At 44.4% G+C, this 24773-nt stretch overlaps 1 protein-coding gene across 1 annotated transcript in view; it reads left to right on the top strand.

Moving 5' to 3' along the window:
* The window catches only part of BEGAIN (brain enriched guanylate kinase associated), a 132323-nt gene that overhangs the window by 60127 nt on the left and 47423 nt on the right, over positions 1–24773 (top strand). Inside the window, exons 3-4 of the mRNA XM_044272567.1 lie at positions 17003–17164; positions 19505–19571. Coding sequence (XP_044128502.1) covers positions 17003–17164; positions 19505–19571 — 229 coding nt within the window. The remainder of the gene's footprint in view (positions 1–17002; positions 17165–19504; positions 19572–24773) is intronic.

The following is a 24773-nucleotide window of genomic DNA, read 5'->3' as shown; positions in this document are numbered from 1 at the left end:
CTATGAGGGAAATTTATTAAAGAAGTTCTCCAGTTTCATACTGAGATAACTTTTATTTGTCCAGAGTACCCCAGCCAGGCATATTTCCCCCCTGGTTTTCAGGTTTATCACATCTATCACGTGCTCATATAGTAATGCGTTTTTGGGGGGTGCTCCTGTAAAATCCAGGGTCTCAGCGTAGACTGCCATTACATTAAAAAAATGTTTTGTATTTTATAGTTTCACCACAACTAGTCACGAAATAAATTCTAATTTTTAGAACTTCCTCCGTCTTGATGATCTCTTCATCCCCATGGAATCTCTAAACAAAAGGAATACAAACGTCTTTCAGATTTCCCATAGCACGGCTTATTTTTAAAGAGTTTAGAAAAATAATAACCTTGCCAATGTTACACAATCAGAGGAGCGACCTCCGTGTACAATGGGAATTATTCGCTTTCTACAAAATGAAAGTCTTCCTGGTCTCACAGGTACTGAGCTTCAAGGCAAGAACTAACAATGAAATTCAATGAGCCTTGGGGGATACAGCTTTGGGAAGACGCAGGTCAATGAAAAGAATATGAGGAAAACATCCTTGGGCACCCAACTCACCACACATTACTTCCCCTGTGCCCTGTTCTCGGCATCCCTGCATCCTGGCAGGATGTTCATACGCAGAACTTCCTGTTCTCATCAGCTTCCTGCTGGGTTTTTAAACCAAACCCCAATTCTTTTGTTCCGTAATGTTTCCCAGGGCTTGCTCCACCTGCCACACTGTTCCATCAGCAGCAGTAATGCCCCCATACACCTCCCCTCTCCATGTTAGCTACAGGTGAAACGCGAAAAATTAGAATATTGTGCAAAGTTCATTTATTTCAGTAATGCAACTTAAAAGGTGAAACTAATATATGAGACTCATTACAGGCAAAGCGAGATATTTCAAGCCTTTATTTGTTATAATTTGAATGATTATGGCTTACAGCTTATGAAACCCCAAAGTCTCAATTTTGAGGTCCCCTTTGCTCAGGGGGTATGGATTAATCAGCTGACTAGAGTGTGACACCTTGAGCCTAGAATATGGAACCTTTTCACAAATTTTTAATTTTAAGCTGCATTAATGCAATTCCTTTAAATTTGCATTACTGAAAAAAATTGACTTTTGCACAATATTCGAATTTTTCGAGTTTCACCTGTAGGTGGAGCAAGCCCTGCGAAGCATTACCAAACTGCTCTTTAAATGGAAACACTGGCACATTATAGTTTCTAACTGTAATTATTAGTCCTTAATTAATTTATTTTTTATTTTTGTGAGCAGCAATTTACCGGTGAGCAACATCCTTAATATATTCAAGAGGCAGTGTCTGATCTCCATCCTCTTGTACCTATCCAGTGGGACACAACACCAGACAAGGGGGCGGGTGGCACCTAGAGCATATTTGTGCATTGATTATAAAAGGCCTAGTGTAATGCTTCATTCCGCCTGCAGGAAAATTGAGCACTTACTGCCAAGTTCCTCCTCGGATTACAGTTGATTGCTGGAAAGCTCAGCAATAGGACACTCCTAGATTAGCTTGTTGTTGGATGTTCATTGTGGACCCACCCGTTCAATAAAGTGAAATCCCAGTGACTAAATTGAAATTTTATTGGGCACTATAGAAATGGTTGTAACCACAAACACCCAAATAATCTTTACCTTCAGCAGCCAGCAATTAAAAGAAAATTCAAACATGATTATGTACCTAAAATATATAAAAGAAACCGCGCAGCTCTGGTACCCGCAGTGCAGATTAGGCCCCTCAAGGCACACAGCAAGTTTTTTTCTGATACGATCGATCACTGGATGACACGGAACCTGAGCTCCAACATAAGTCAAAGTTCTTATCTTCCTAAGTGGTAGAGAGAACAGCTCGACATAGTGAAGTACCGCAAGTCCTTAATTCATCCAATTTTTTTATGATACTTAATTTTAAGTAAAACTGTCATATAAAATATAGTCAGTCCTGACTATATATTATGACTCGGCGTACTTGGCAGGATTTTTATTTATTAATTTATATTACATTTTACCAGAGTCACTAGATCACTTGTCCATGTTATCATGGCACCCCATTGCTGTCTTTTTTATAACTTTATTGAATATAAAAAAAATACATTAAAATTAATTTGACAAGAATTCCAGTCCTCAAATTTCTATTTCCATGGCTGTTTGCTGCAGTGCTGTTTCAGCCGTAGTGACATCACTTGAGTGGTCAGCAATTGACTGCCAGAAGCATGTGTGGAAAAGGAAAGCCTTTTTGCAAACTTTGGTGTTGTCACATAGCAGGTTCCCTAAACCACTCAATAGGGCGAGCACCCATGTTGGCCACACATCCAAAAGAATATGAGAAACTACAAAAAGCGTTGTGTATGGGCCACAAACAAAATGACTCCAGTTATACCAAATAATATTTTATTAAATACACAATTTAAGTTTAAAGAAGTTAAAAACACATCTGTAATATCTGTGCGCTGAACGGAATATATCAAACTGTCCAAAAATACATAATATATATATCAATTTCATAAGTATAAGCAATGACCATTATATCTTTTGCCAAAATTGCATCAAATGACCAGAAACACTCACCGTACTATAAACAGAACAGAGCCATAGGTGCCAAAGTGACCTGTACCAACCAGCAGGAGGTGGAGTGAGGCAATTGTTCCTTCAGACATGACTGAAGGGCCACTACATTATGGGGTGCTCATAAAATTCAGTGAGTGTCTACCATTTTTTTATTTCAGCCAGTGCCTACTGAGCCAAGAGGAAGGCTACATGTTATTTCACTTTGGGTGACAGAACAGGGTATTAATAGTGAACACCCCTATAATTACACTGACAGAGGGGCCCCTAATACAAAATGCATAATAGGACCTCCAATCTATTACATGTCAATATCGTACCCATCTTTTGTGGGAAGGTTTTTTTGGGGCTCCCTTAAACTCCAGGTGTAGACTGCCATTACGTTTTTTGTTTTTTTTGTCCATACTGTTTAACTTCATTTTGAAAACTACTCACAAAAAAATATCAGTTTTAGAACTTCCCCGTCTTGATGATACCTTTGTTCCCATAGACTCTCAAGACAACAGGAATACAAACGTCTTTCATATTTCCCATAACCGGGCTTATTAAAATAAAAAATCTTTTTTTTTTTCCCATTTGAAGAGTCAATAAAAAAAAAATCACCTTGACAATGTTATACAATTAGTGGAGCAACCTCGGTGTACAATGGGAATGATTCATCTTCTACTAAATGAAAGTCTTCCCGTCTCACAGATACCGAGTTTCAAGGCAAAAACTAACAATGAAAATCAATGAGCTCTTAAAAACATCTCGGGGATACAGTTCTGTAAAGACACGGGTCAATGTGGAGAATATTAGGAAAACATCCTTGGAAACCCATTACCACTTTAAGCCTAGGAGATATAGGTTGTTTTCATACAAAAGAGTTGAAGCTTTGATGCACTCTTTTTTTATTATTATTATAATTTTTTCCTTAAGACTTGGATGACTCACACAGGGGATGGTGGTGAGCAAAGAACAAGAACAGTGTTAATCTTCATTTGTAGATCAGATGACACTATGAGGAAAGTGGGGGGGGGGGGGGGCGAGTCTCCTATGAAACATGTCAAGTTTTTGTGGTCTATCCTCCTCTGTCCTAAGGCTGGATTATAGGGTGGACACAAGGTCCACATGTCCCAGGACCTCCACCACCAGGACTGTTCTTTATATCATTTTCATGTTGCACTTCTCTTGTCTCCTTCGCAAAATCTAGTTTACCAGAATTGGCATAATAAAGATCTGTTTCGGAGGTTCTGAGCCCACAGAATTTCTATCCCTAATAGAATAATGCACCTTAAATGGGTTATTCAAGGCCTATAATGCCCCCCATATACCCTGGCCCCTCATACAAGTTATACTTACCTCTCTCCCCGGCACCCGCGTCACTTCTAATGCCGGAACGACCACCGCTGCAGAAAACATCTGGCAACAGGGTGGGGCAGCCAATAGCAGTCTGCGCCGAGACGACCCTCCCTAACGTAACGGGGAGATGCAGCGGCCGTGCCGGTATCAGAAGTGACGCGGGTGTCGGGGAGCAAGGTAAGTACTATCTGCGTGAGGGGCCTGGACATATGGGAGGGGGGGGGATTATAGTTCTTGTATATTCCAAGAGAAACCCTTTAAGGGGGAAAAAAGGAGTTTGACAAAAGGAGCACCTTGTCAAGCAGCATCACATATCTCACTATGTCACTTATCTTACGGATTCTTGGTCCCCTCCTCCCAATATTTGAATTTTAAAATGCAAAAATGTCTAAGTGTTAAAAAACTTCTAATTCAGCAAATTGCCTCACAGGCAGGAAGCAAGTGGTGTAAACTCACTTGCATTTGACCAAATTGTAATGACACCCATGGACAAGAGGAGCATTGTTTCTACAAGAAGATGGTCATATTTTTCGAGTCTCATGTAACCCCTTAGGTTGCGGCCTCACACCTGCAACAAAATATAGAGTACTACGCAAGCAAACAATAATTCTGGGGTCTATATTCCTAAAACTGTACATTATGACATTCCTCAGTTTTTCCTCCTGGAAATAAATTACTAAAAAGACAACTGGGTGTTACCATTCAGCTTGTCAAAAGGGGGTGTTCCCTAATGATGAGGGGAATGGTAACACCCAGGAGTGCGTGATTGATGTTTGACCATGGTGGGCGTTATGAACAAATATTTAATACTCTAGTCCTTGGACTGTGTCAGGTATTGAAATTCGGGCATGTTCAATCAAACTAGGGTGGCTGCTGGTTATGAAGCACGTGGTGCTTTTGTGCTTGGCCTGGCAACCTGAACCACCTTATGTCCTGACGCCAGGAGTTTTATCACGCTGATGTCCAGAAGTGTAAAGGAGAAAGAAGAGTGAGAGAATGAGAAGTATATTGAGGTCTGATTTTATTTTTTATTTTTTTCAGTCTGGTCTGAGGTCCTATAATAAACCGGTGTATGTGGGTTCTTTTAACTAAGGGCCCCTAAATCACCCTAAATTATCAGACCCCTAATAAGGGGTCTGATAATTTAACAATCTGGGATCTAATAATTTAGGAGTCTGGTCAGGGGCTGATAATTTAAGGGTCTAGTTTGGGGTGTGATAAGTTAGGGGGTGTGACGAATTTATAGGTCTTAATTTGCACACAGGGCTGTTAAAGGGGTAATCCAACCCGCGGTGGTGATCAGATTTACCTGGTCCCTGCTGGTGCACTGATATCAACATCCTATTGATGAGAAGGGTGCAGCAGAGACCTTCTTCCTTTGCATGACCATTTGTCGTGACGCAAGGGGAGCAGGTCACCACTGCGGCCAGCGATTGGCTGCAGCGGTGACGTGTCCCTTCCATCAACAGGATGTTGATATAGGCGCACCAGGGATATGAAGGGAGCCGGCTGAGGAGCGATAGAGACCAAACCCAGCAGCGGGGACCAGGTAAGTATGATCACCACTGTGGGGCGGCCACTCTAGGAGGCCTAATATAATGTTGGATAACCCCTTTATATGTCCATGCTTGAGTTTGGGGTCCCATTCAAACCTTTGCTCTGGGGCCCAGCCTTTTCTATTGAGGATGACCTCCAATACCAGACACCACCCGTGGACAAGAGTAGCGCAGTAGTTTCTGGAAGACAGCAGCCATGTTCTTGTAATCTCGTGCAAGTCCATTAAACATAATTTTGTTCTAGGTTCGCTTTGGTGTGAATGGGTAATCTGGTTTGTAGCTGCTGATAAATGACCCACCGCTCTCCCAGCATCCAGTTTAAAGCCCCTCCTTGCAGGGCAACTGCCGGGAATCCATGACAGCTAATAGTTTTATATTACACTGATCCCTGAGGCTGCCACAAGATAAATGACTGCACTTCCAGCGGCGCATAAATTCTGCATTTCAGCATGTCCGTAATTTAGAGCGGTTTCTTGTACTAATGGCCGTCTGTTTGGATTTCGTGTCTACTGAGACAAGCCTGAAATGAGTGTTACATTGCAGATTATCCATGAAAGGAGGTTTCATCTACAGGAAATGAATGAGGTTTATTGACTTCCCCGAACGCACTGTATCTCCATTTTTCTACCGGAGTGACTTTGTCTTGTGGAATCCCCTGAAATGGGTATTTTTCATGACTACTATCCGTGTTATAGGTGGTTTTACTTATGGATGAACTTACCTGTAGGTGGGTAACTAGCTTGATGATAGAAAACAGAGGGTGGTTATTAACAGTACACACTCAGATTGGGTCACTGTCACTAGTGGGGCACCTCAGGGGTCAGTACTGGGCCCTATTCTCTTCAATATATTTATTAATGATCTTGTAAAAGGCTTGCACAGTAAAGTATCAATTTTCGCAGATGACACTAAACTGTGTAAAGTAATTAACACTGAAGAGGACAGTATACTACTACAGAGGGATCTGGATAGATTGGAGGCTTGGGCAGATAAGTGGCAGATGAGGTTTAACACTGATAAATGTAAAGTTATGCACATGGGAAGGAATAATGCAAGTCACCCGTACATACTAAATGGTAAAACACTGGGTAACACTGACATGGAAAAGGACCCAGGAATTTTAATAAACAGCAAACTAAGCTGCAAAAACCAGTGTCAGGCAGCTGCTGCCAAGGCCAATAAGATAATGGGTTGCATCAGAAGGGGCATAGATGCCCGTGATGAGAACATAGTCCTACCACTTTACAAAACTGTGCGAGGAAAGAGGCAGTGTGCAGGGGAGACAGTGTCTCTGTATTCCCTGCCTTGGGACTGTGAATCTGTGGTTTCCAGCTTGAAAAACTGTAACTCCCAACATAATCTGACAGCTGAACAGCCAGAATATCTATTCTAGCCTTATAATATACATGTCTGCTTATTATTCCTTTGTACCATTGTTTTCATTGTAAACACCAAAAAATGGGCCCTAGTAAAGACCCTCGGGAGGTAAACCTCAAATACACCACTGGTCTCAAGACCAAAAGAAATCCCTGTAGGGGTCTACTAATTTGAAAATTAAAACATAAACTTTATTAGATCTTTTAAAAAAGAGGGGGGCTATAGATGCCCCAATATCCACACACTTAAAACTCTCAGACGATAGTACTGGCTTATATAGAGATTGATCCTATTTCTCTCAGTTTGGAGAGAAGAAATTGAATGTGCAAGTTGGTAGTGTCCAGTTTAATGCCTCATTCACACATCAGTGTTCGGTCAGTGATTTCCATCAGTAATTTTGAGCCCAAATCAGGTGCGGCTCTAAACACAGAACAGGAGCAGATCTTTCCATTATACCTTATGTCTCTGGAGGCTCCAATCCTGGTTTTGGCTCACAATCACTGATGGAAATCACTGACCAAACACTGACTGTGGGAATGAGGCTTAACACTCAATGAGGATATAACCCTAATCACTGGATACAATTTATGGTAATGCGAAACTAGATACATTCAGATGGGTAGTAGCTAAATATTAAATACAGTTAACAGAACAGAGGCAGAACGATGTACATTTTTATACTGGTAACAACGGATACATACAAAACTGACTAGACAAAGCATAACAAGAATTTAGATCCATTGTTCAGGTGTCCTTCGCCTCCATTCTACATTTAAAGCTACATATGCCTATATTAATTCCTCAGTTCCAAGAACGGGAGAAATGGGGTCATCTTATAACCTTACATATATATTAATTTTTAATATTTCATTTTATTTAAACTGTATGATCACATAAATGGCAGTTTCTAAAGAATAACCCAGATTTAGCCCAAAATATCTGTTCGGCATAGACATTTTTATAGGAAGGCAGAAAAGGACAAGCCTTCATTGAGTCCAGATGGGGTCATACTAGACAGTCTATATATCTATTTGGCTTCTTCTCTTAGTAACCTAGCATCCAGGTTACCAGATCTAGGGCCCAATTTTGCTTGAAAGAGTCCCCAAAATTTAAGTACATCTATCCATTTTTTAAAAGATCTAATAAAGTTTATGTTTTAATTTTCAAATTAGTAGACCCCTACAGGGATTTCTTTTGGTCTTGAGACCAGTGGTGTATTAATTGTTTTCATTGCACGCACAGTGACCTATGTGCAATATTCGTCCATAATAGTGATAGATCGCAGCAGTAAATTAAAGGGAATCTCCTATTAAGTATATAGATGCTAGTGATTGGGTCAGTCTCCCATATTAGAGGATGGAGGACTCGCCACCACTATTTATTTTAACGAGTGACCAAATATCACATGGTCAATCTGAGTCCTCCAGGCCATTGCTGTCTGCTAAAAGACAGGGTCCTAAATGGTGGCTCCCCAGCTGTACCTTTCACGTGCATATAATGCTACATATATCTGTAGCAGTCAACTCATTGGTATCAAGTCTGCATTCAGAAAAAAGGGGTGATCCTCAAACCTTATGGGTCCTATTGTGGCCCCAGAGTGAAGGCCCATTCACACTACCGTTCTTCAATATATGTGTTCCCTTGGTCAGGATTTGGGCAAAGGGCACTAGAGAGGATCAATTTCCTTCTGGCACTAGGATCAACAATACTGCAAGGATTATGATGCAGGGTAAGGCGTTCATAGTGTGATATAGGAGGCCATATGTAACTAGCACAGTACACCGAGTGAAGGGACAGAAGGTTCTGGAGCAGCTGAATGAAAGCCCACCACCGGCGGGGGGACTACTGCTGAATTTTCCATTAGGCACAAAACGCATGTGTTTATGGGCAGTCGGTTGGGAAAGGGTACCTGCTGCTCTGTTGACAAAGTCATCTCCATTCATCATTGTATGAAATTACTACGCAGGTTGATGTCCTATAATATAAGGCGTGATGTTTCCTTTTGGGTTGGAGGAGCCATATTGTCTTGAAGAGCCTAAGAAGACAAGAATTTTATATCTGTAAGCACTCATTATATTGCAAGAATGTTTTCAAATATTTTTTTTTCCCACATACAAGCTGAAAGCCAGAGCTATTCTGACTTTGATAAATAGGTTACAATATAATCTAAACTCAGCATTTCACAGTCTGACATCCTGAGTTATCCTCCATCGTTGGTGATGTATGAGGGTTGCTTAGAGCGAATTCTCTGGGGAGAGAGGATTACTAACCTGTATGTGAGAACTGAAGACTAAGTATCACACCAGATCAACGGAGTATGTGGGTATGCGCTGAAGACCCCTACAATGTTCAGCTGAGAATTAAGCAGTTTTCCAATGAATTCTGAGATCTGGGAATAAAGTAGGCTTGGCAAGGCTTAGGTGCATAAAAAATCAAACAAATGAGTGGGCTCCCCATCAACCAGTTCTTAACATGGCACCTGGCTGACCCCCATGGTGATACAAAGAGAGAGAGATAGTAACAAGACATCTTACCCTATCAATGTCATCAGAGGGGCTGAGCTCTTTGTTAGGCCTCATGCACACGACCGTTGTTTCATTCCGTGTCCGTTGTTCCGTTTTTCGTGATTTTCTGCGGACCCATTGACTTTCAATGGGTCCGTTGAAAACTCGGCTAATACACCGTTTGTGATCCGCGTCCGTGATCCGTGGTTCCAGTCCGTCCAAAAAATATAACCTGTCCTATTTTTTTCACGGAAAACGGTTTGCGGACCCATTCGAGTCAATGGGTCTGTGAAAAAACGCGGAGGCACACAAGATTGTCGTCCGCGTCCGTTTTTTTCCTATCATTTGCATGGCAAACTTGACTTAGACTTTTTTTTACTTTCCTTCATGTCTGGTGATCCTCCAAAAATAAAGAAGGACACACAGAAACAAAAACGGAAACGGATCACGGAACAACGGAACCCCATTTTGCGGAACGGAACACAACAACGGTCGTGTGCATGAGGCCTTATACACACAGAAATTTTCTAGCTTCCTGGCCCTTCCTAAAGATCTCCAGTGTGCAGTACGACAGATGTACAGTTACCTAAACCCTTAGGAAGGCGGCCTAATGCCAGGCACCGATCCTGATAACTATAGAACAGCAGAGGTCTGTAAATGCTCACTACCTAACTACATTACCACGAATATCCGTATATTAAAAGGGTAACAGATAAAGGTAATAATTAAAGGGAAAATACAGTTAAAAATAAACCTTGCCAAACAGTGGTGATACGACTTATAGGGCTCATCCACCCAAGTGGCATCTATACATGAAGTCACCAAAAGCCCAAATCATGATTGACACATCAGTGGTTTGGTCAGTGATTTCCATCAGTGATTGTGAGCCAAAACCTGGATTGGAGGCTACACAGAGATGAGGGATAATGTTCTGTGTTTTTGACTGACAACCACTGATGGAAATCACTGGCCGAACACTGACTTGTGAATAAGGCATTAGAAGCAGGATACCAAAGTCTGCTTCATCCCAGTCTTCACATTCTGCACAACCCATAGTAGAGGAGGTCCCAGGCTCCCGCATCCCCTTCATTTTTAACACGGGAGGCACAGTACTGGAGACCCTTAATTCTGCTGCTGTGTGGGTGTCTTGGTTTATGACCCCGATAGATTAATCACTGATGGCCTATCCTGAGAATACCTTTTCAATGTTTAAGTTACAGAATACCCCTTTAAGCCACAACCATATGGGTGAGTTTCGACAGGTGCTGTTTTCGGCCACTGCTTTGTTCGTCCTCCCTGATTTTCACTGTAGCTTTACTTATTCAGTTTGGCTAATCTGTATAAGCAGAACTCTGTGCAGAAAGTCAGCACAGAGATGGAGAGATTTCCTTTACAAATAAAAACTTAATATACAAGCAACTAAACAACCAGTGGAGGCAGGAGCCTCAATAAGGGCTCATGCCCATGACCGTTGCCTTTTATGCTGTCCTCAAAAACACGGATATCAGCCGTGTGCGTTCAGGATCACTTGAGGCGCTGCAGGGATTCGGGTAAATGATGCATCAGAGGTAGTATAGTTGATGCAAAAAATCTTTGTTAGCAGGTAGTCTACGCATTTCTGGGGCTGGATTGCCCCCTTAGTCAGGACTAGACTTCATAGTAATGACGAAGGGGGCAATCCAGCCCCAGAAACGCGTAGATTACCTGCTAAAAAAAAATATTTGCATCAACTATACTACCTCTGATGCATCATTTACCCAAATCCTGGCAGCGCCTCAAGTGATCCTGACTCTTTTCAAGCTATCTTCTAAACCTATCGTTCGCCGTGGGACCCCGGATGCAGCCTAGGACAACCGCCCACCGGTCGGGATCTGAAATAACCGGCCAGCGATCTACAGCCGTTGTGACTTTTCACGACACTATCTGATAAGCACAATTTTGTGTGTCTAAAAACCATTGGTAAACAACTGACACCGCACATTTGGCGCCCCGTTCTTCTTATTTGTATCTTTACAAATTTTGCAGAATGGAACATCCTGCCTTCTATAGAACAGTCCTTCACTTGTCTGCAAAACGGACAAGAATAGGACATTGTTCTGACATAAGGATGCGGACCGCACGCGGTTTGCTGTCCGCGTCATTCGCAGTCCCATTGAAGTGAATGTGTCCACATCCGATCCGCAAAAAATGTGGATCGGATGCGGACAAAAACCATGGTCCTGTGCAGAGGGCCCTTAGAGGGAGGAACTGGTCCACTTTAACCTTTAACCCTTGCTTTAAGTAGAGGACTGTATCAGGCTTTTCAGGCATCCAAAACACCTAATAATGTCCGATCAGAGACGTGCGCTGTATGTAAAACCACTCTGTCCCCTCGACTGATTGACCATCACAGATCACCTGACTCCATGACACCTTCCTTCTAAAGGAGATCTGCGAAGGTGATTCCTCATAACTAATCAGCAGAAGGAAGTCACCTTCCTTAGGGTCCCACTGATCAAGAGCTTGGTGATCCAAACCCAGTGTCAACCCAGTGAAAAACGAAATATACTCAATGATTAATTTCTGATCTTTGATACATTTTTGCAGCGCTATACTTGTTCTAATAAGCTCTTTAACATATACTAGAAATCTGCGTTTCTATTTTGACAATATAGGGTAGTAGAGGAGGAACACATGCTGGAATACTCCTCTTGAATCCACCTGCAAATTATCTTAAATTACCTTTTTCTACATACAGCTCTTATCAAGTCCCATATGTTTCCATAGTTACAGACTACAAAATAACCCAGTGTAGTCTGATCCTGAAATCATGTGATTTTCCCATCCGCCTGCTGCCTCCTCCTCCTATTGCCTATGGGTAATCAGTAAGAAGTGAACTCATATGTAGTGTTTGGATCCCACATTAGCCTATGTAAGGATTTTGGTACAGTGCGTCATAAAAAATCAAAGCTCAAACTGCTAACAAGATATATTAAGAAACTAATCGGCACGGGTTTCTAAAATGGACAGGGTGATAAAACGTTGAAATGCACTTTACTCCTTAACGACCCATGAGGAAAATTTACAACAAGTTTATATTTCAAAAGTAATGAAACCTATAAAATAATATTTTGGTATCAATGTAATATGACAGACCCACAATATAAAGATGGTATTGTTTATACTGCACATCGTGTAAGAAAAAAATAATTTAAATACTATGGCAGAATAACAGTTTTTTATTAAATTAATAAATCAATAAAATGTAATCAGTATATTAACAGATACCGCTAAATTTTTCCCAATTAAATTACGACAAAGGCCTCTTGGAATTCAATGGAAATTTTATTTTTTTTTAAATCGCCTAGTCCTTAAAGGGTTGTCTCACCATTTTAGGATATGCCGCCAGTGTCAGATTGGTGCGAGTCGTGCAAGACAGAGTATATACAAACAGACAGAGTATATACAAACTGGTTTATAATGCTATGATAATGTTTTTACTTATGTCATGTACTGTTGCATTTGCAGATGACGTATGAATGCACTGGGAATGGAGCTAACCACTCCATTTTCCCTCCCTTTTAATAGGAATGGGCTGGTCTGACTTCCTGTCAGGAGGGAGCGCTAGCTAGGCTAGTGATGAGACGGGGAGCATGTTCATAAGCTCCTGCTCCTTAGGGCCTTAGGACCAGAAATTTAATCTTCACTGTGAGGAGCACTTCTCCGGAGGAACAGGAAGGTCCAAGGGCTACAGAAACCCATCAAGCTACAACATTCCAGACAGCAGAGTGACCAGCTACAATCAGCGACACTGCTGCAAGGTGGGGGATAATGAGTTAAGACACCTATACCTTGCAAGTCTCTGCAAGGTAGGGGAGAACAATTTAAGACACCCATCACCCTAGGGCTGGACAGGCAAATCTGAAAGCCTGTATAACTTAGTGGACAGTCACAGGTGCCACCGTGTATCTCTTATTGCTGATGTACTCCAAATTATCCAACACCTCATCAGGGCCACTACCACTCCCATCCTCTGCACTGGCTCCTCAGGGTCTTGCTGCAGTTGCACCACTGGGACAGTATCTCCGGAACGGGGCTTTCAAAGTGAGAGCATAAACGGCCGCCCTCCATTTATCTCTTTGGGAGAGCTGAAAATAGCCGAGTACTTGCTCTGCTATTTCTGGCAGTTCCATAGAAGTGAATAGAGCAGTGGCCACACTTGCACTCTGTGATTTACATTTATAGGGACGGATTGGCCATAGACCTTAGAAGGAAATTTCCCGGTGGGCCGATGACAAGGGGACTGCCTGGCCAGTGGCGTGCCTAGGGTGTTTGACACCTGGGGTAGGTCCTTTCTCTGGCACCCCCCCCCCCCCCTTCCACAATACTTGACCACATACCTCTTACATCCAGGGACATCTCCTGTCATGTAGACCTACTCTTTCCTCTTTTCCTCTGTTAGACCGCCAGGACTAATTCTTTCAGCCGCATCTCGTCTCTACAGAGTTTGTAACACAGACACGTTAGAGTTTTTTCATAAACCTCCCTATCCTAGTGTCCCCACGGTGTCATCCTGCTGCCACCCCCAATACTGTACCCGTTGTGCCCCCCAATGCCCCAGGTACTTTACTGCTGAAAAAATAGAGACCCCCAGTAGACATATTTGGGGTCATTTATCAAACTGGTGTAATGTAGAACTGGATTTCCAAAAGAGCTGTTAAAAATGAAAGGTGGAATCTGAATGGCTGCAATGGGCAACTAAGCCAGTTCTACTTTACACCAGTTTGATAAATTACCCCAAATGTCCTTATAGTGTCTACAGTAGCTATAATGTCCCCTAGAGTGCCCCGAGTAATAATAACACCCTATATTGTGCTCCAGGTAATAATCCCTGTATAGTGTCCCCAGAAATAATAGAATTACACCTACAGTGCCTCCCCAATAACCACACCCCCCACGCTGCCCCCATACAGTAATTTCCCCCACACTTCCCCCCATAGTAATCCCTCCATAGTTATTTGCCCCCCACACAGTAATTTCCCCCACACTGCCCCCATATAGTAATTTGCCCCCACACAGTAGTTTCCCCCACATTGCCCCATATAGTAATTTGCCCCCACATAGTAATCCCTCCTATAATTATTTGCCCCCACATAGTAATCCCTCCCATAGTTATTTGCCCCAAATAGTAATCCCTCCCATAATAATTTGCCCCCACACAGTATCCCACCATTTTATTTTTATGTCCTCCTGTGTGTTTCCCCTATGTCCCCCATGTCATCCCCCAAAGTTGGCACATAAAATAAAAAATAAAAATAAGAAAAATAAAAACCTATAAGCTAAATACTCACCTGCGCTTGCAGATGAGAGGAAGGCGCGCACACTTCACTGTGCTGCTCCGTCCCGCCACAGGCGCGCGCGATGATGTTATTACGCAGGCCTGTGTAGGGAATTCACTACTCCATGGGCCTCAGGCCTACTAGGCCTGAAGCCAATTGCGGCGATCAGCGGCGGGGCAGGGAACTATGCGCTCCCTCAGTATGTGGGCGTCAGCAGTCCAGCAATGAACGCTTCCATCTGTATTGATGGAAGCGCTCCTTGCTTCCGGCACCCCCCTGAGAGCTGGCACCCGCGGCGGTGAGAGCATCGGCGCTAGGACGGCCAATACTAGCACCGATACTCTCACTGGAGTGTCACTGATCGCACCCGGCAGTGACTAACATGTAGCAGCTTCTCTTCGTAGTAGAGTTACGCGCACGATGAGGTCTCCCAAACATTAGGGATAGATACTACTAATGGCGGCAGTAACCGTAAGTGAGGGTACCTAGGAGACTGCTATTGTTTGGGTACTTTCACACTTGCGGCAGAGAGATCCGGCAAGCAGTTCCGTCGCCGGAACTGCCTGCTGAATCAGGCAAAATGTATGCTAACTGATGGCATTAGGAAGACTGATCAGGATCCTTATCAGTCTTAAAAATGCATTGAAATGCCGGATCTGTCTTTCCTGTGTCATCCGGCAAAACGGATCCGGCATTTATTTTTTTTCACCTTTTTTTCAGTCTGCGCATGCACAGACCGGAAGGACGGATCCGGCATTTTGAATACTAATACATATTTTGGCACCAATACATTCCTATGGGAAAAAATGCCGGCATTCAGGCAAGTCTTCCGTTTTTTTGGCATGCTACGGTTTTATCTTTTCAGAATGCATGGGGATATGCCTGATCAGTTCTTTTCCGGTATAGAGACCCTAGGACGGAACTCTATGCCGGAAAAGAAAACCGCTAGTGTGAAAGTAGCCCAAGTCATAGGCAGCATATACACTAATTAGCCCTGTGACGGTTCGTCTGTTGGTATCCAATAGGCCTGTGTGAGCCGACCAACAGACACTATCTTTGTGAACAATAAAGTGGGGTGCATTTTCTGCACCAGCACACCACTGATCCATTGTTTGCTATATGGTGCTTGATATGATACTACTAACCATATAGTGTGAACACCTCTTTAAGACTGTTGTGCAAATGAGTTGGGGTTGCACACCCTATTTTTAAATAATTATAATCAATAAACATTTATTATTTTGTATTTTAACGTTCCTATCCGGCTTTGATAACCGTATTACTTAAATAAGGGACGTACACCGGAATACCAAGTTTTTGTTAGTTCGATATGAGACAACCCCTTAAAGGGCAGGGATCATCAGACAATAACACATTGTTTAAATCAACGCTTTTTTTTAACTCTTGATAAAGCACACAGACCCTTCTGCAACACAGGAAAGGTTTCTCTCCTATATGGCCACTGCCCCGGGAGGTTTTTATAAATAAATCGAAAACACAGATTGGGTCAAATTATACAAATTGAGTGATAGCGCCTAGACCTTGTTGTAAAATGTGTCAAAAATTGGTGCATTGCCAGCACATCATGTGGCATCAAGTTTTCGACTTCACCTAGCCCATCTGTTTTGCTTGTTCTCCAACTCGGTAAGGGGCGTGGTTGTAGTGAAAGGGGCGTGGTTTTAGTGAAAGGGGCAAGGTTTTAGGTGCAATAACATAAAACTACCTTTTCATCGCAAAGTAAGACAACCAGTAGTTGGTGTTAGGCGAGTGTCTAGCCGAGCACCAAATTTATCCTCCAGCCTGACGCTCTGTGATACATCTGGCCTACCTGTAGACCAAGGATACCCAACCTGCAGCCCTTCAGCTGTTGCAGAACTAGAACTTCCAGCATGCTCGGAAAGCCTACAGTAGGGCATGGTGGGAGTTGTAGTTTTACAACAGCTGGAGGGCCGCAGGTTGGGCATCCCTGCTTTAGAGGAAGCTTCTGCCATCTACATTTTATACAGGACTGGTAAATCACCTCCATTATTTCTCTTCTACAGTCATACACTTGACATTCCCTTTAAGGCACATCCATTAGTGGTGACAGGGTATTGTCGATACCTTATACCGCACATGAAGAGACATAATGAAGGAATGGGCTGCTCTGGAGCATTAATACTTCATGATAATTTACATGCTTGGGAATATGCAGTGTCTGAGATCAGCCTGTGGAGGCTCGGGGAGGCAGCAGCAGCCTTCCCCTCGCCTCGCGTGTTTGGATCGCTGCTAATTACGCTTAGTGGAATATTTCTTCTTTTCTAGCAGCTTGCAAGACCAGAAGGAAGAGCTGCAGAAGCGCCTGTCGTACACGACACAAAAGCTGGAGATGCTGGAAAACGAGTTTGATTCCACCAGGCAGTACCTGGAGACGGAGCTGAGGAGAGCCCAAGAGGAACTGGAGAAAGTGACGGAGAAGCTGAGGCGGTCAGTCAGATCTTTTCATCTCTAACCCCGAGATATGGTGATACTTTGTAGATGGTCCTTTCTCCGCTGAAATCCTAGCAAATCGTCGGCAGTTAACCCTAATCAACCCAATCTCGGCACGTTCCCAGCACAGAGGGTGAGGGAGGCTGAGGCATGGGGGCTGATGGCTCTGGTCCTCACACTTTGATACACCAGGGTCACCTGAAATTTTCTGCTCTCATAATAGCAACTCTATGGGGTAAAGGAGGCAGAGCCACACCTGCAGTAGTGGGGTAGTAAAAGGCATCAGAAAACCTGCATGTGGGGTGTTGGTAATATCATTGGGTCCCTTTTAAGAGAATGTGTCCATCCTTTCCATGCAGGTAAAATCTTAGCTAAACACGACTTGAGATTAGTTGCATTGAACTCACAGAAAATGCTGCCTTCATTTAAAATGGCCTCAAAAATCTCTTAGGCCACCATGTCTTAGCCTGCCCGGAAGGGTGTCCTTGAGGGGACTATAACTGACACTTTCCTCTGGGTTTTCTATCATTAACTGTGCGGGGGGAAAATTTAATGAGTGCGCCTTGGGCTGGGTTTCCCATTAGATACGACAGGCCTGTGTCTAAGGGCGAGGGCAGTTGCTCCTAAGGCTGCAGGCCGAAACGGAGTCCATGCAGTGGGGATTGGTCAGGTAGTCTACGTTCAATACCTGTATACTGAATGTGGAGCTCTGTCAAAAAATAAAAAGCATGTTTACTGTGGTAACCCCCCTGGCCACAAGACTGATGGGTTATCCAGAGTGACTGATGCAGCCAGCAACTGACCACCATGGCCAGATGTTTTTTCATGCCCACAGAGGACCAGTGATGACTTTCCTTCCACAGCCCTGTAATTTTTAGGTATTAGCAAGGGGGTGGAGCTTGGGCTGCCGGCAGGAGGAGCTTGGGCTGCCGGCAGGAGGAGCTTGGGCTGCCGGCAGGAGGAGCTTGGGCTGCCGGCAGGAGGAGCTTGGGCTGCCGGCAGGAGGAGCTTGGGCTGCCGGCAGGAAGAGCTTGGGCTGCCGGCAGGAGGAGCTTGGGCTGCCGGCGGGAGGAGCTTGGGCTGCCGGCGGGAGGAGCTTGGGCTGCCGGCGGGAGGAGCTTGGGCTGCCGGCAGGAGGAGCTTGGGCTGCCGGCAGGAGGAGCTTGGGCTGCCGGCAGGAGGAGCTTGGGCTGCCGGCAGGAGGAGCTTGCGCTGCTGGCAGGAGGAGCTTGGGCTGCTGGCAGGAGGAGCTTGGGCTGCTGGCAGGAGGAGCTTGTAGTGGAGCCTAAAGTCCTAGCAGGCCCTGACAGTCTGCAGATTCAGTGTCATACTGAATACAGTTAGAGAGATGCAGGTTGGAAATCACTGCAGTATTGGGTGATTACATTCAGTCATTCGAGGTGCTGTGTTAATGACAGTGAAGCTCCACCTTGTAGCAACTATATAAAGAATATATGGGGGAAGAAATGCATAACCAGCAATGCCCTAATAGACTGCTATTATTGGAATTAAAAGCTTTAAGCCTTGGGGAATGAATGATGGTAATCTACAGGAATTTGAGAAGGTTAGTGACAGACATCCATGGTCAACCTATGCTTATAATGATAGAAAATGCATAAATAGTAATTCCCTAACACACTGGCTATCATATGGAGGTTATGCCTCAGGATTCCCTATATCTTTCAATAGTCTATATTAGGTAGTTGTTATCTGAGCAATTGTCTGTTTTATTGAGCTTGGCCACTTTGAGTGGCGTATACACACACCATACGTATTCTATAGGACACAATTGTGTTCACAGCTGTTGCTGTATTATATAGCAGTCTTTACTACCGCTCCCCCCCCCCCCAGACTAAACATGTCTCCTCGGAGACGAGGCCTTAATGACTCCCGTCCGCCAGATTTTAAAATTTTCTTTGCAGCGTTATCAGTCTGATGAAAACGTCTCTGATTCATTGTTTCTGCAATATTAAGAATAATTAGCGGACACAGTAAGTCATTAAAGAGGCGGCGGGAGGTATCACTGCCATCACTCTGCAGCAATTCACAAATACATGATAAATATTCATAACCTGCAGGCGCTGGCTCTTAAAGGGGCAGTACAGTTTCAGCAAATCAAGCTCGTGTTGGCAATACAGAGGTGTTTACTTTTCCAATATACATTTTGTAGGAATGCCTCACCGATTTCAAGACCTCTGCTTGCTGTCACCTCTGCACTGCTCATCTTATGTCGGTTTTATATATGAACTTTAATATAGTGTTCACTGGTGGACCGGCACTTTAAGGAAAATACAGACCTGCCATATATTGATGTCCTTGTGTTTGAATATTTTTCAGAATCCAAACCAATTACTTGTCGTTACAAAGAATAAACCAAGAACTGGAGGAGAAGCTGCACAGAATGGTGAGTGCTGAATGTTTTCATCTCAGTCCAGTTGCAGTGACATGAACTGTGTATCCATGGGTCACATGTGTCTGCGGCGAGAACTACAGCAAGGGCATGTATGTGTATGTAACAGGACTACTTTACCATCATCTAAGCTCCATTAATTCTGGTTTTGCTCCTATTTTGGTTTTTATGATCGTTTTGTGAGGTCCCCACCCCCCTGTACATGTTCTGTGACCAGTTTCAGATTTCTATAAATTACCTTTGTTGCAGTAAACAATGGAGAAGGACTGTGTATATACACTCTATGGCCAAAAGTACGGGGACCAGAGGTGAGCAAATGGAGGCATTTATCAAGGACTAGCCTCGCTGCTCAAGAGGCTGCCCCTTGCTTGTCAGGGCCGCCTATCTCGCCTGACCCTGTCAGTTTCGGCCCTGCGCCATTTTTTTTAAGTAGCAGCACAAGCACAGAGGCTCTGCTGCTGCTACCGGAGCACCGCAAATGCCGACTGTGCATGCGCCACTACACTTCAAGGTGTGCCCGGAAGTGCAGCACCCAAAGCACAGTCGGCATCTGCACTACTCTGAGCAATGGCCCTGTCAATTAAGGGGGAGTGGGCAGCCTCGTGAGCAGTGGGGCCAGCTGCTTGCTGCTCAAAAAGTCGGTTTTGATGAACAAAACGATTCAGTCATTTCTATGGTTCAATTTCTTTTTATTGAATATTTTTAAACATGGCAGTACATGACAATATGTATAGATGATACAATCGAAGGGGCGTAGTCTGCTGACCGAGGAAGATGGCTACGTGAGTCCTGAGCTCCTGCGCCCGATCAGCGACAAAGCTATCGCACACAACCTGATTTTACTTCATTTTCACCTGCTTAGCCTAATAACCCGTCTCAATGATGACCAGAGGCAAGCGATCGATCCGGAAGCTTGACTTCTTCGTTGAAAGCGGTAAAGAGCAAGATGGCGCCGCATCCCCTTCATCCACGCGCTCATCGGGCTCGAGCCCTCAAGCCTCATCCCTGAGGAGGGTAAGCCATATGGATTCCTCCTAGAGCTGCCAACTTCCTACTCCAAAGCCTCCTTCTATAACGGGATCTCCTCTCAAGAAGAACTTCGCCTCTCTGCCTACACCATGCAGGTCCCCGCCAGCACCAGGCCACCCTGATTCATCACCAGGGGGTTCCCCGTCTGCGAGCCCTGCGTAGCAGAGGCCCAGACTGCAGCCACAGACGGCGCCTGCAGCGGAGGTGAGAGACCATAATGTTCCCTCCCTATATGACTTTCCTACCACAGACCAACCTGCGTCCGGTAACCTTAAATGCTGGTCCTCTTTAGCCACTCTATGCACCGGGAGCTCACAGCATTGATAACTCCCCTGCAGTCTTCCATTACTAAAGTCGACAAACGGCTGTCACATGTTGAGACAAAAATGGGGGACTTTGCTGAGTCCCTTAACCAGCTCATAGATGCCCATAATGACCTGGCCTCAGAAATAGAGCACCTGAAATCCAAAGTGGTGGACCTGGAGGATCAGTCCCGCCAAAATAATGTAACGTTCAGGGGAATCACGGAGGACATCCACCCCAAAGATCTACGCACCTTTATTCAAGACCTCATGAAACTCCTCATTCCTGATATCTCAGAACATGACCTTATTATAGATGGAGTCTATAGAGTGGCGCGCCCGAAACACCTCTCAGAATCTACACCTCGAGATGTTCTGGCCAGGGTGCACTTTTTCTATATTAAGGAATCGCTGATGATGGCCGCCAGAAAGAGAGACACCCTTCCTGCCCCTTATGATGGGGTTAAAATGTTTGCTGACCTCTCAGCTTCTACCCTGCAACAGCACCGTTCAGTGACCCCCTTTACCACCGCATTAAGGGATCATAACATACCCTACCGCTGGGGGTTTCCGACCATAGTACTCATTCATCATCAAGATACTTTACATGCTATTTGCTCCTTAGAAATTGGAAAGCACCAGCTCCAATCCTGGATCATCTGGTGGCTTAGCTGGTCAATACACGCTTACCCCCACCCACACCCTTATACCCTGTCTTCACCCATGTCATTGTCTGGTCTTCTATGTCTGTGTGTGTTACTTCAATAATCTACTGTTGGCGTTTCGCCTTCTATAGGACTTTTTTTTTCTTAACCAGTTTAGATGATAATCTTGTCCTCGTTACTCCTTATTGTAAGGCAGAACCTTATTCGCTTGTGTCATTTACTCGATTGTATAATCTTTAAATCAATAAGTTTTTATTAGTTTTCAGACATCAAGCAGTGTACAAACATACGGTAGATGTCATAAAAGTATAGATAATCACATATAATAAAAGCGAAACAAGAGAAACAATAACATACATAAGGAGACAACCACATAACTGTTCCTCATAAGGGCAGCAAGTATACACAGAGCCAACGATCAAGCCGAATAAGCCATATACTTGGAGGCCTTCCATGTGTGCCACATCCTCTCAAATTTGGGGTACGAGTGTTTAGCTAGGGCCATTGTTCGTTCGTACAGGAACATTAAATTCACTCTGGCTAGAACATCCGCAAGTGAGCGGACAGTAGCACTCTTCCAGTTAGAAGTGATAGCCATTTTGGTGGAAAGGAAGACATGAGTGATAACCAACCGACCTCTGAGGGGTATGCCGTCTATACTAATAAACAGGAGGGCTAATGCGGGAGAGGGCTGCAGGGTACTACCTAATAATTCTGAGGCTAGAGAGAAGATCTCCATCCACAGTGATCTGAGAAGCGGGCAATCCCACAGGATGTGTAGGAGCATACCCCTTTGGCCACAAGCTCTCCCCCGCGCGACCACGACTCTCCGCCTTGACATGTCTTTTCCGAGTGGCAGGTGGTGACAACGAAGTGTAAATCCATCCATTGAGGATTTGTGTTCCATTTATGCTAATTTCGGAAATATGAGAGCAGACACATTTGGAAGGATTGAAAACCCTCAGACTTCAACTTAGGGAATGTTTACTGCACAAACATGAACTCCACTTGAAAGCTGTTAAAGCCAACTTATACTCCCAGGACAAAAAAGCGGGGTGGTTATTAGCAAAACGCTTGAAACACCGTGCAGCTAAGGCAAAAATTCCACATCTTACTGACCCACGCTCTGGCTCCAAAATTATGTCCCCACAAGACACAGCCAATTATTTTGGTGGGACTTGGTCTTCCAAATATATAGGACTATTCTCTGGCGACTCAAGTCGTCAAATTTGAAAGCTGGGGGAGACGAGATCTCGCCAAGCATTGGGTGCACATAGACTCCACTGCTGCGATTTCCAACGACCTTAGAGCCCTTTTGTTGGCCTCTTTAGCTCCTTTGTTTAGATGCCATGATTTGCCTTAATTTGTAACAACTGCCATTACCAACTGGTCTCATTTCCATGGGTTATGTTCCCATACAGTTTATCCAATAGCGGATATTGCTCCTTTGACCACTCTGGATTACCTCACCTCTGACCTCTGTCTGGGAAAATGGAAGGAATATGGAGTACACAAATTGCTTCAAGGGAAGGAACTACACTCCTTTAAATACCTCCATGATGCCTTCCACATCCCAAACTCAGACTTTTATTAATATTTGAGGGTCAGGCATTTTCTTTCCACCTTCCCCCTACAGATCAGAGCTAATAAACAGTTATTTGAACTGTGGTCCAAACCTACCGTCTCTCCAACTCCCCTTCTCCCAGTGTACATTATGCTAAACAACAAAAACACATTTGTCAAATCTACTCCCTTCCTCACATGGGAAAGAGAACGAAGCACCACATTCTCAACAACCTTCGCATCTCCCTCCTCCTGTGTAAACCCCACTCCTTTGGCACAGTGTAGCGGTATACTGTATATTGTGGAGCACAGTGTAGCGGTATACTGTATATTGTGGAGCACAGTGTAGCGGTATACTGTATATTGTGGGGCACAGTGTAGCGGTATACTGTATATTGTGGGGCACAGTGTAGCGGTATACTGTATATTGTGGGGCACAGTGTAGAGGTGTATATTGTGGGGCACAGTGTAGAGGCATACTGTATATTGTGGGGCACAGTGTAGCGGTATACTGTATATTGTGGGGCACAGTGTAGAGGTGTATATTGTGGGGCACAGTGTAGAGGCATACTGTATATTGTGGGGCACAGTGTAGAGGTATACTGTATATTGTGGGGCACAGTGTAGAGGCATACTGTATATTGTGGGGCACAGTGTAGAGGTATACTGTATATTGTGGGGCACAGTGTAGAGGTATACTGTATATTGTGGGGCACAGTGTAGCAGTATACTGTACATTGTGGGGCACAATATAGAGGTATACTGTACATTGTGGGGCACGGTGTAGGCTATGTGTGTATAACATAAACATATTTTATATGAACACTTACAGTTACTTGGCTTTGCCCTTGGGGATCTCTGACGCCACTTCCACACTTTGGCCGGGGGCTCGGCGGAGCCGATGTTGTGTTTTATCCTAATGAGAAAGATTTTATAATAAGGATTTGGAGAAGGGGCAGAGGGATAGCAGAGCAGGGAGAGGCTGGTGCTGCTACTAGGGGGTCATACCATGGGGGAGTAATAAAGCCCACCATAATGCCCCCCCCCCAGTAGTAATAATTCTCCTTATAATGTGACAGTGCAAAAATACCCCCTTGTAATGCCCCCAGTTGAGCTAATGTCCCCATAGTGCCCCCATAATGTGCCAGTATAAAATGCCCCTATATCGTGCCCCCAGTAAATTCCCCCATAGTGCTCCTCTCCCCCCTTCCTGCTAGTGCCCCCCATAATGTACCAGTATAAAATGCCCCATATATAGTGCCCCGGTAGATGCCCCTCAGTGTCCGGCCTCTGATAGGCTGCCGGCCTAGTGTCCCCCATAATGCCCCCCAATAATGTGCCAGTAAGTGTCCCCATAGATGCCCCCCCATCATGTGCCAGTATCAAGTGCCTCTCCCCCCCCCCACATGTCCCAGTATTATAGTGCCATCTTCCCCCATGTGCCAGTATCAAGTGCCTCTCTCCTTCCCACCCCCCATGTGCCAGTATCATAGTGCCAAACCCCCCCATGTGCCAGTATCAAGTGCCTCTCTCTTCCCCCCCCCCCATGTCCCATTATCATAGTGCCATCTCCCCCCAAAAAAGTGCCAGTATTAAGTGCCTCTCCCCCCCATGTGCCAGTATCATAGTGCCAACCC

This window comes from Bufo gargarizans, chromosome 11, assembly GCF_014858855.1.
Source record: "Bufo gargarizans isolate SCDJY-AF-19 chromosome 11, ASM1485885v1, whole genome shotgun sequence".
Lineage (NCBI taxonomy): Eukaryota > Metazoa > Chordata > Amphibia > Anura > Bufonidae > Bufo > Bufo gargarizans.
Note: the sequence above shows the minus strand (reverse complement) of the source record. Positions and strands in the feature narration are given on the sequence as shown.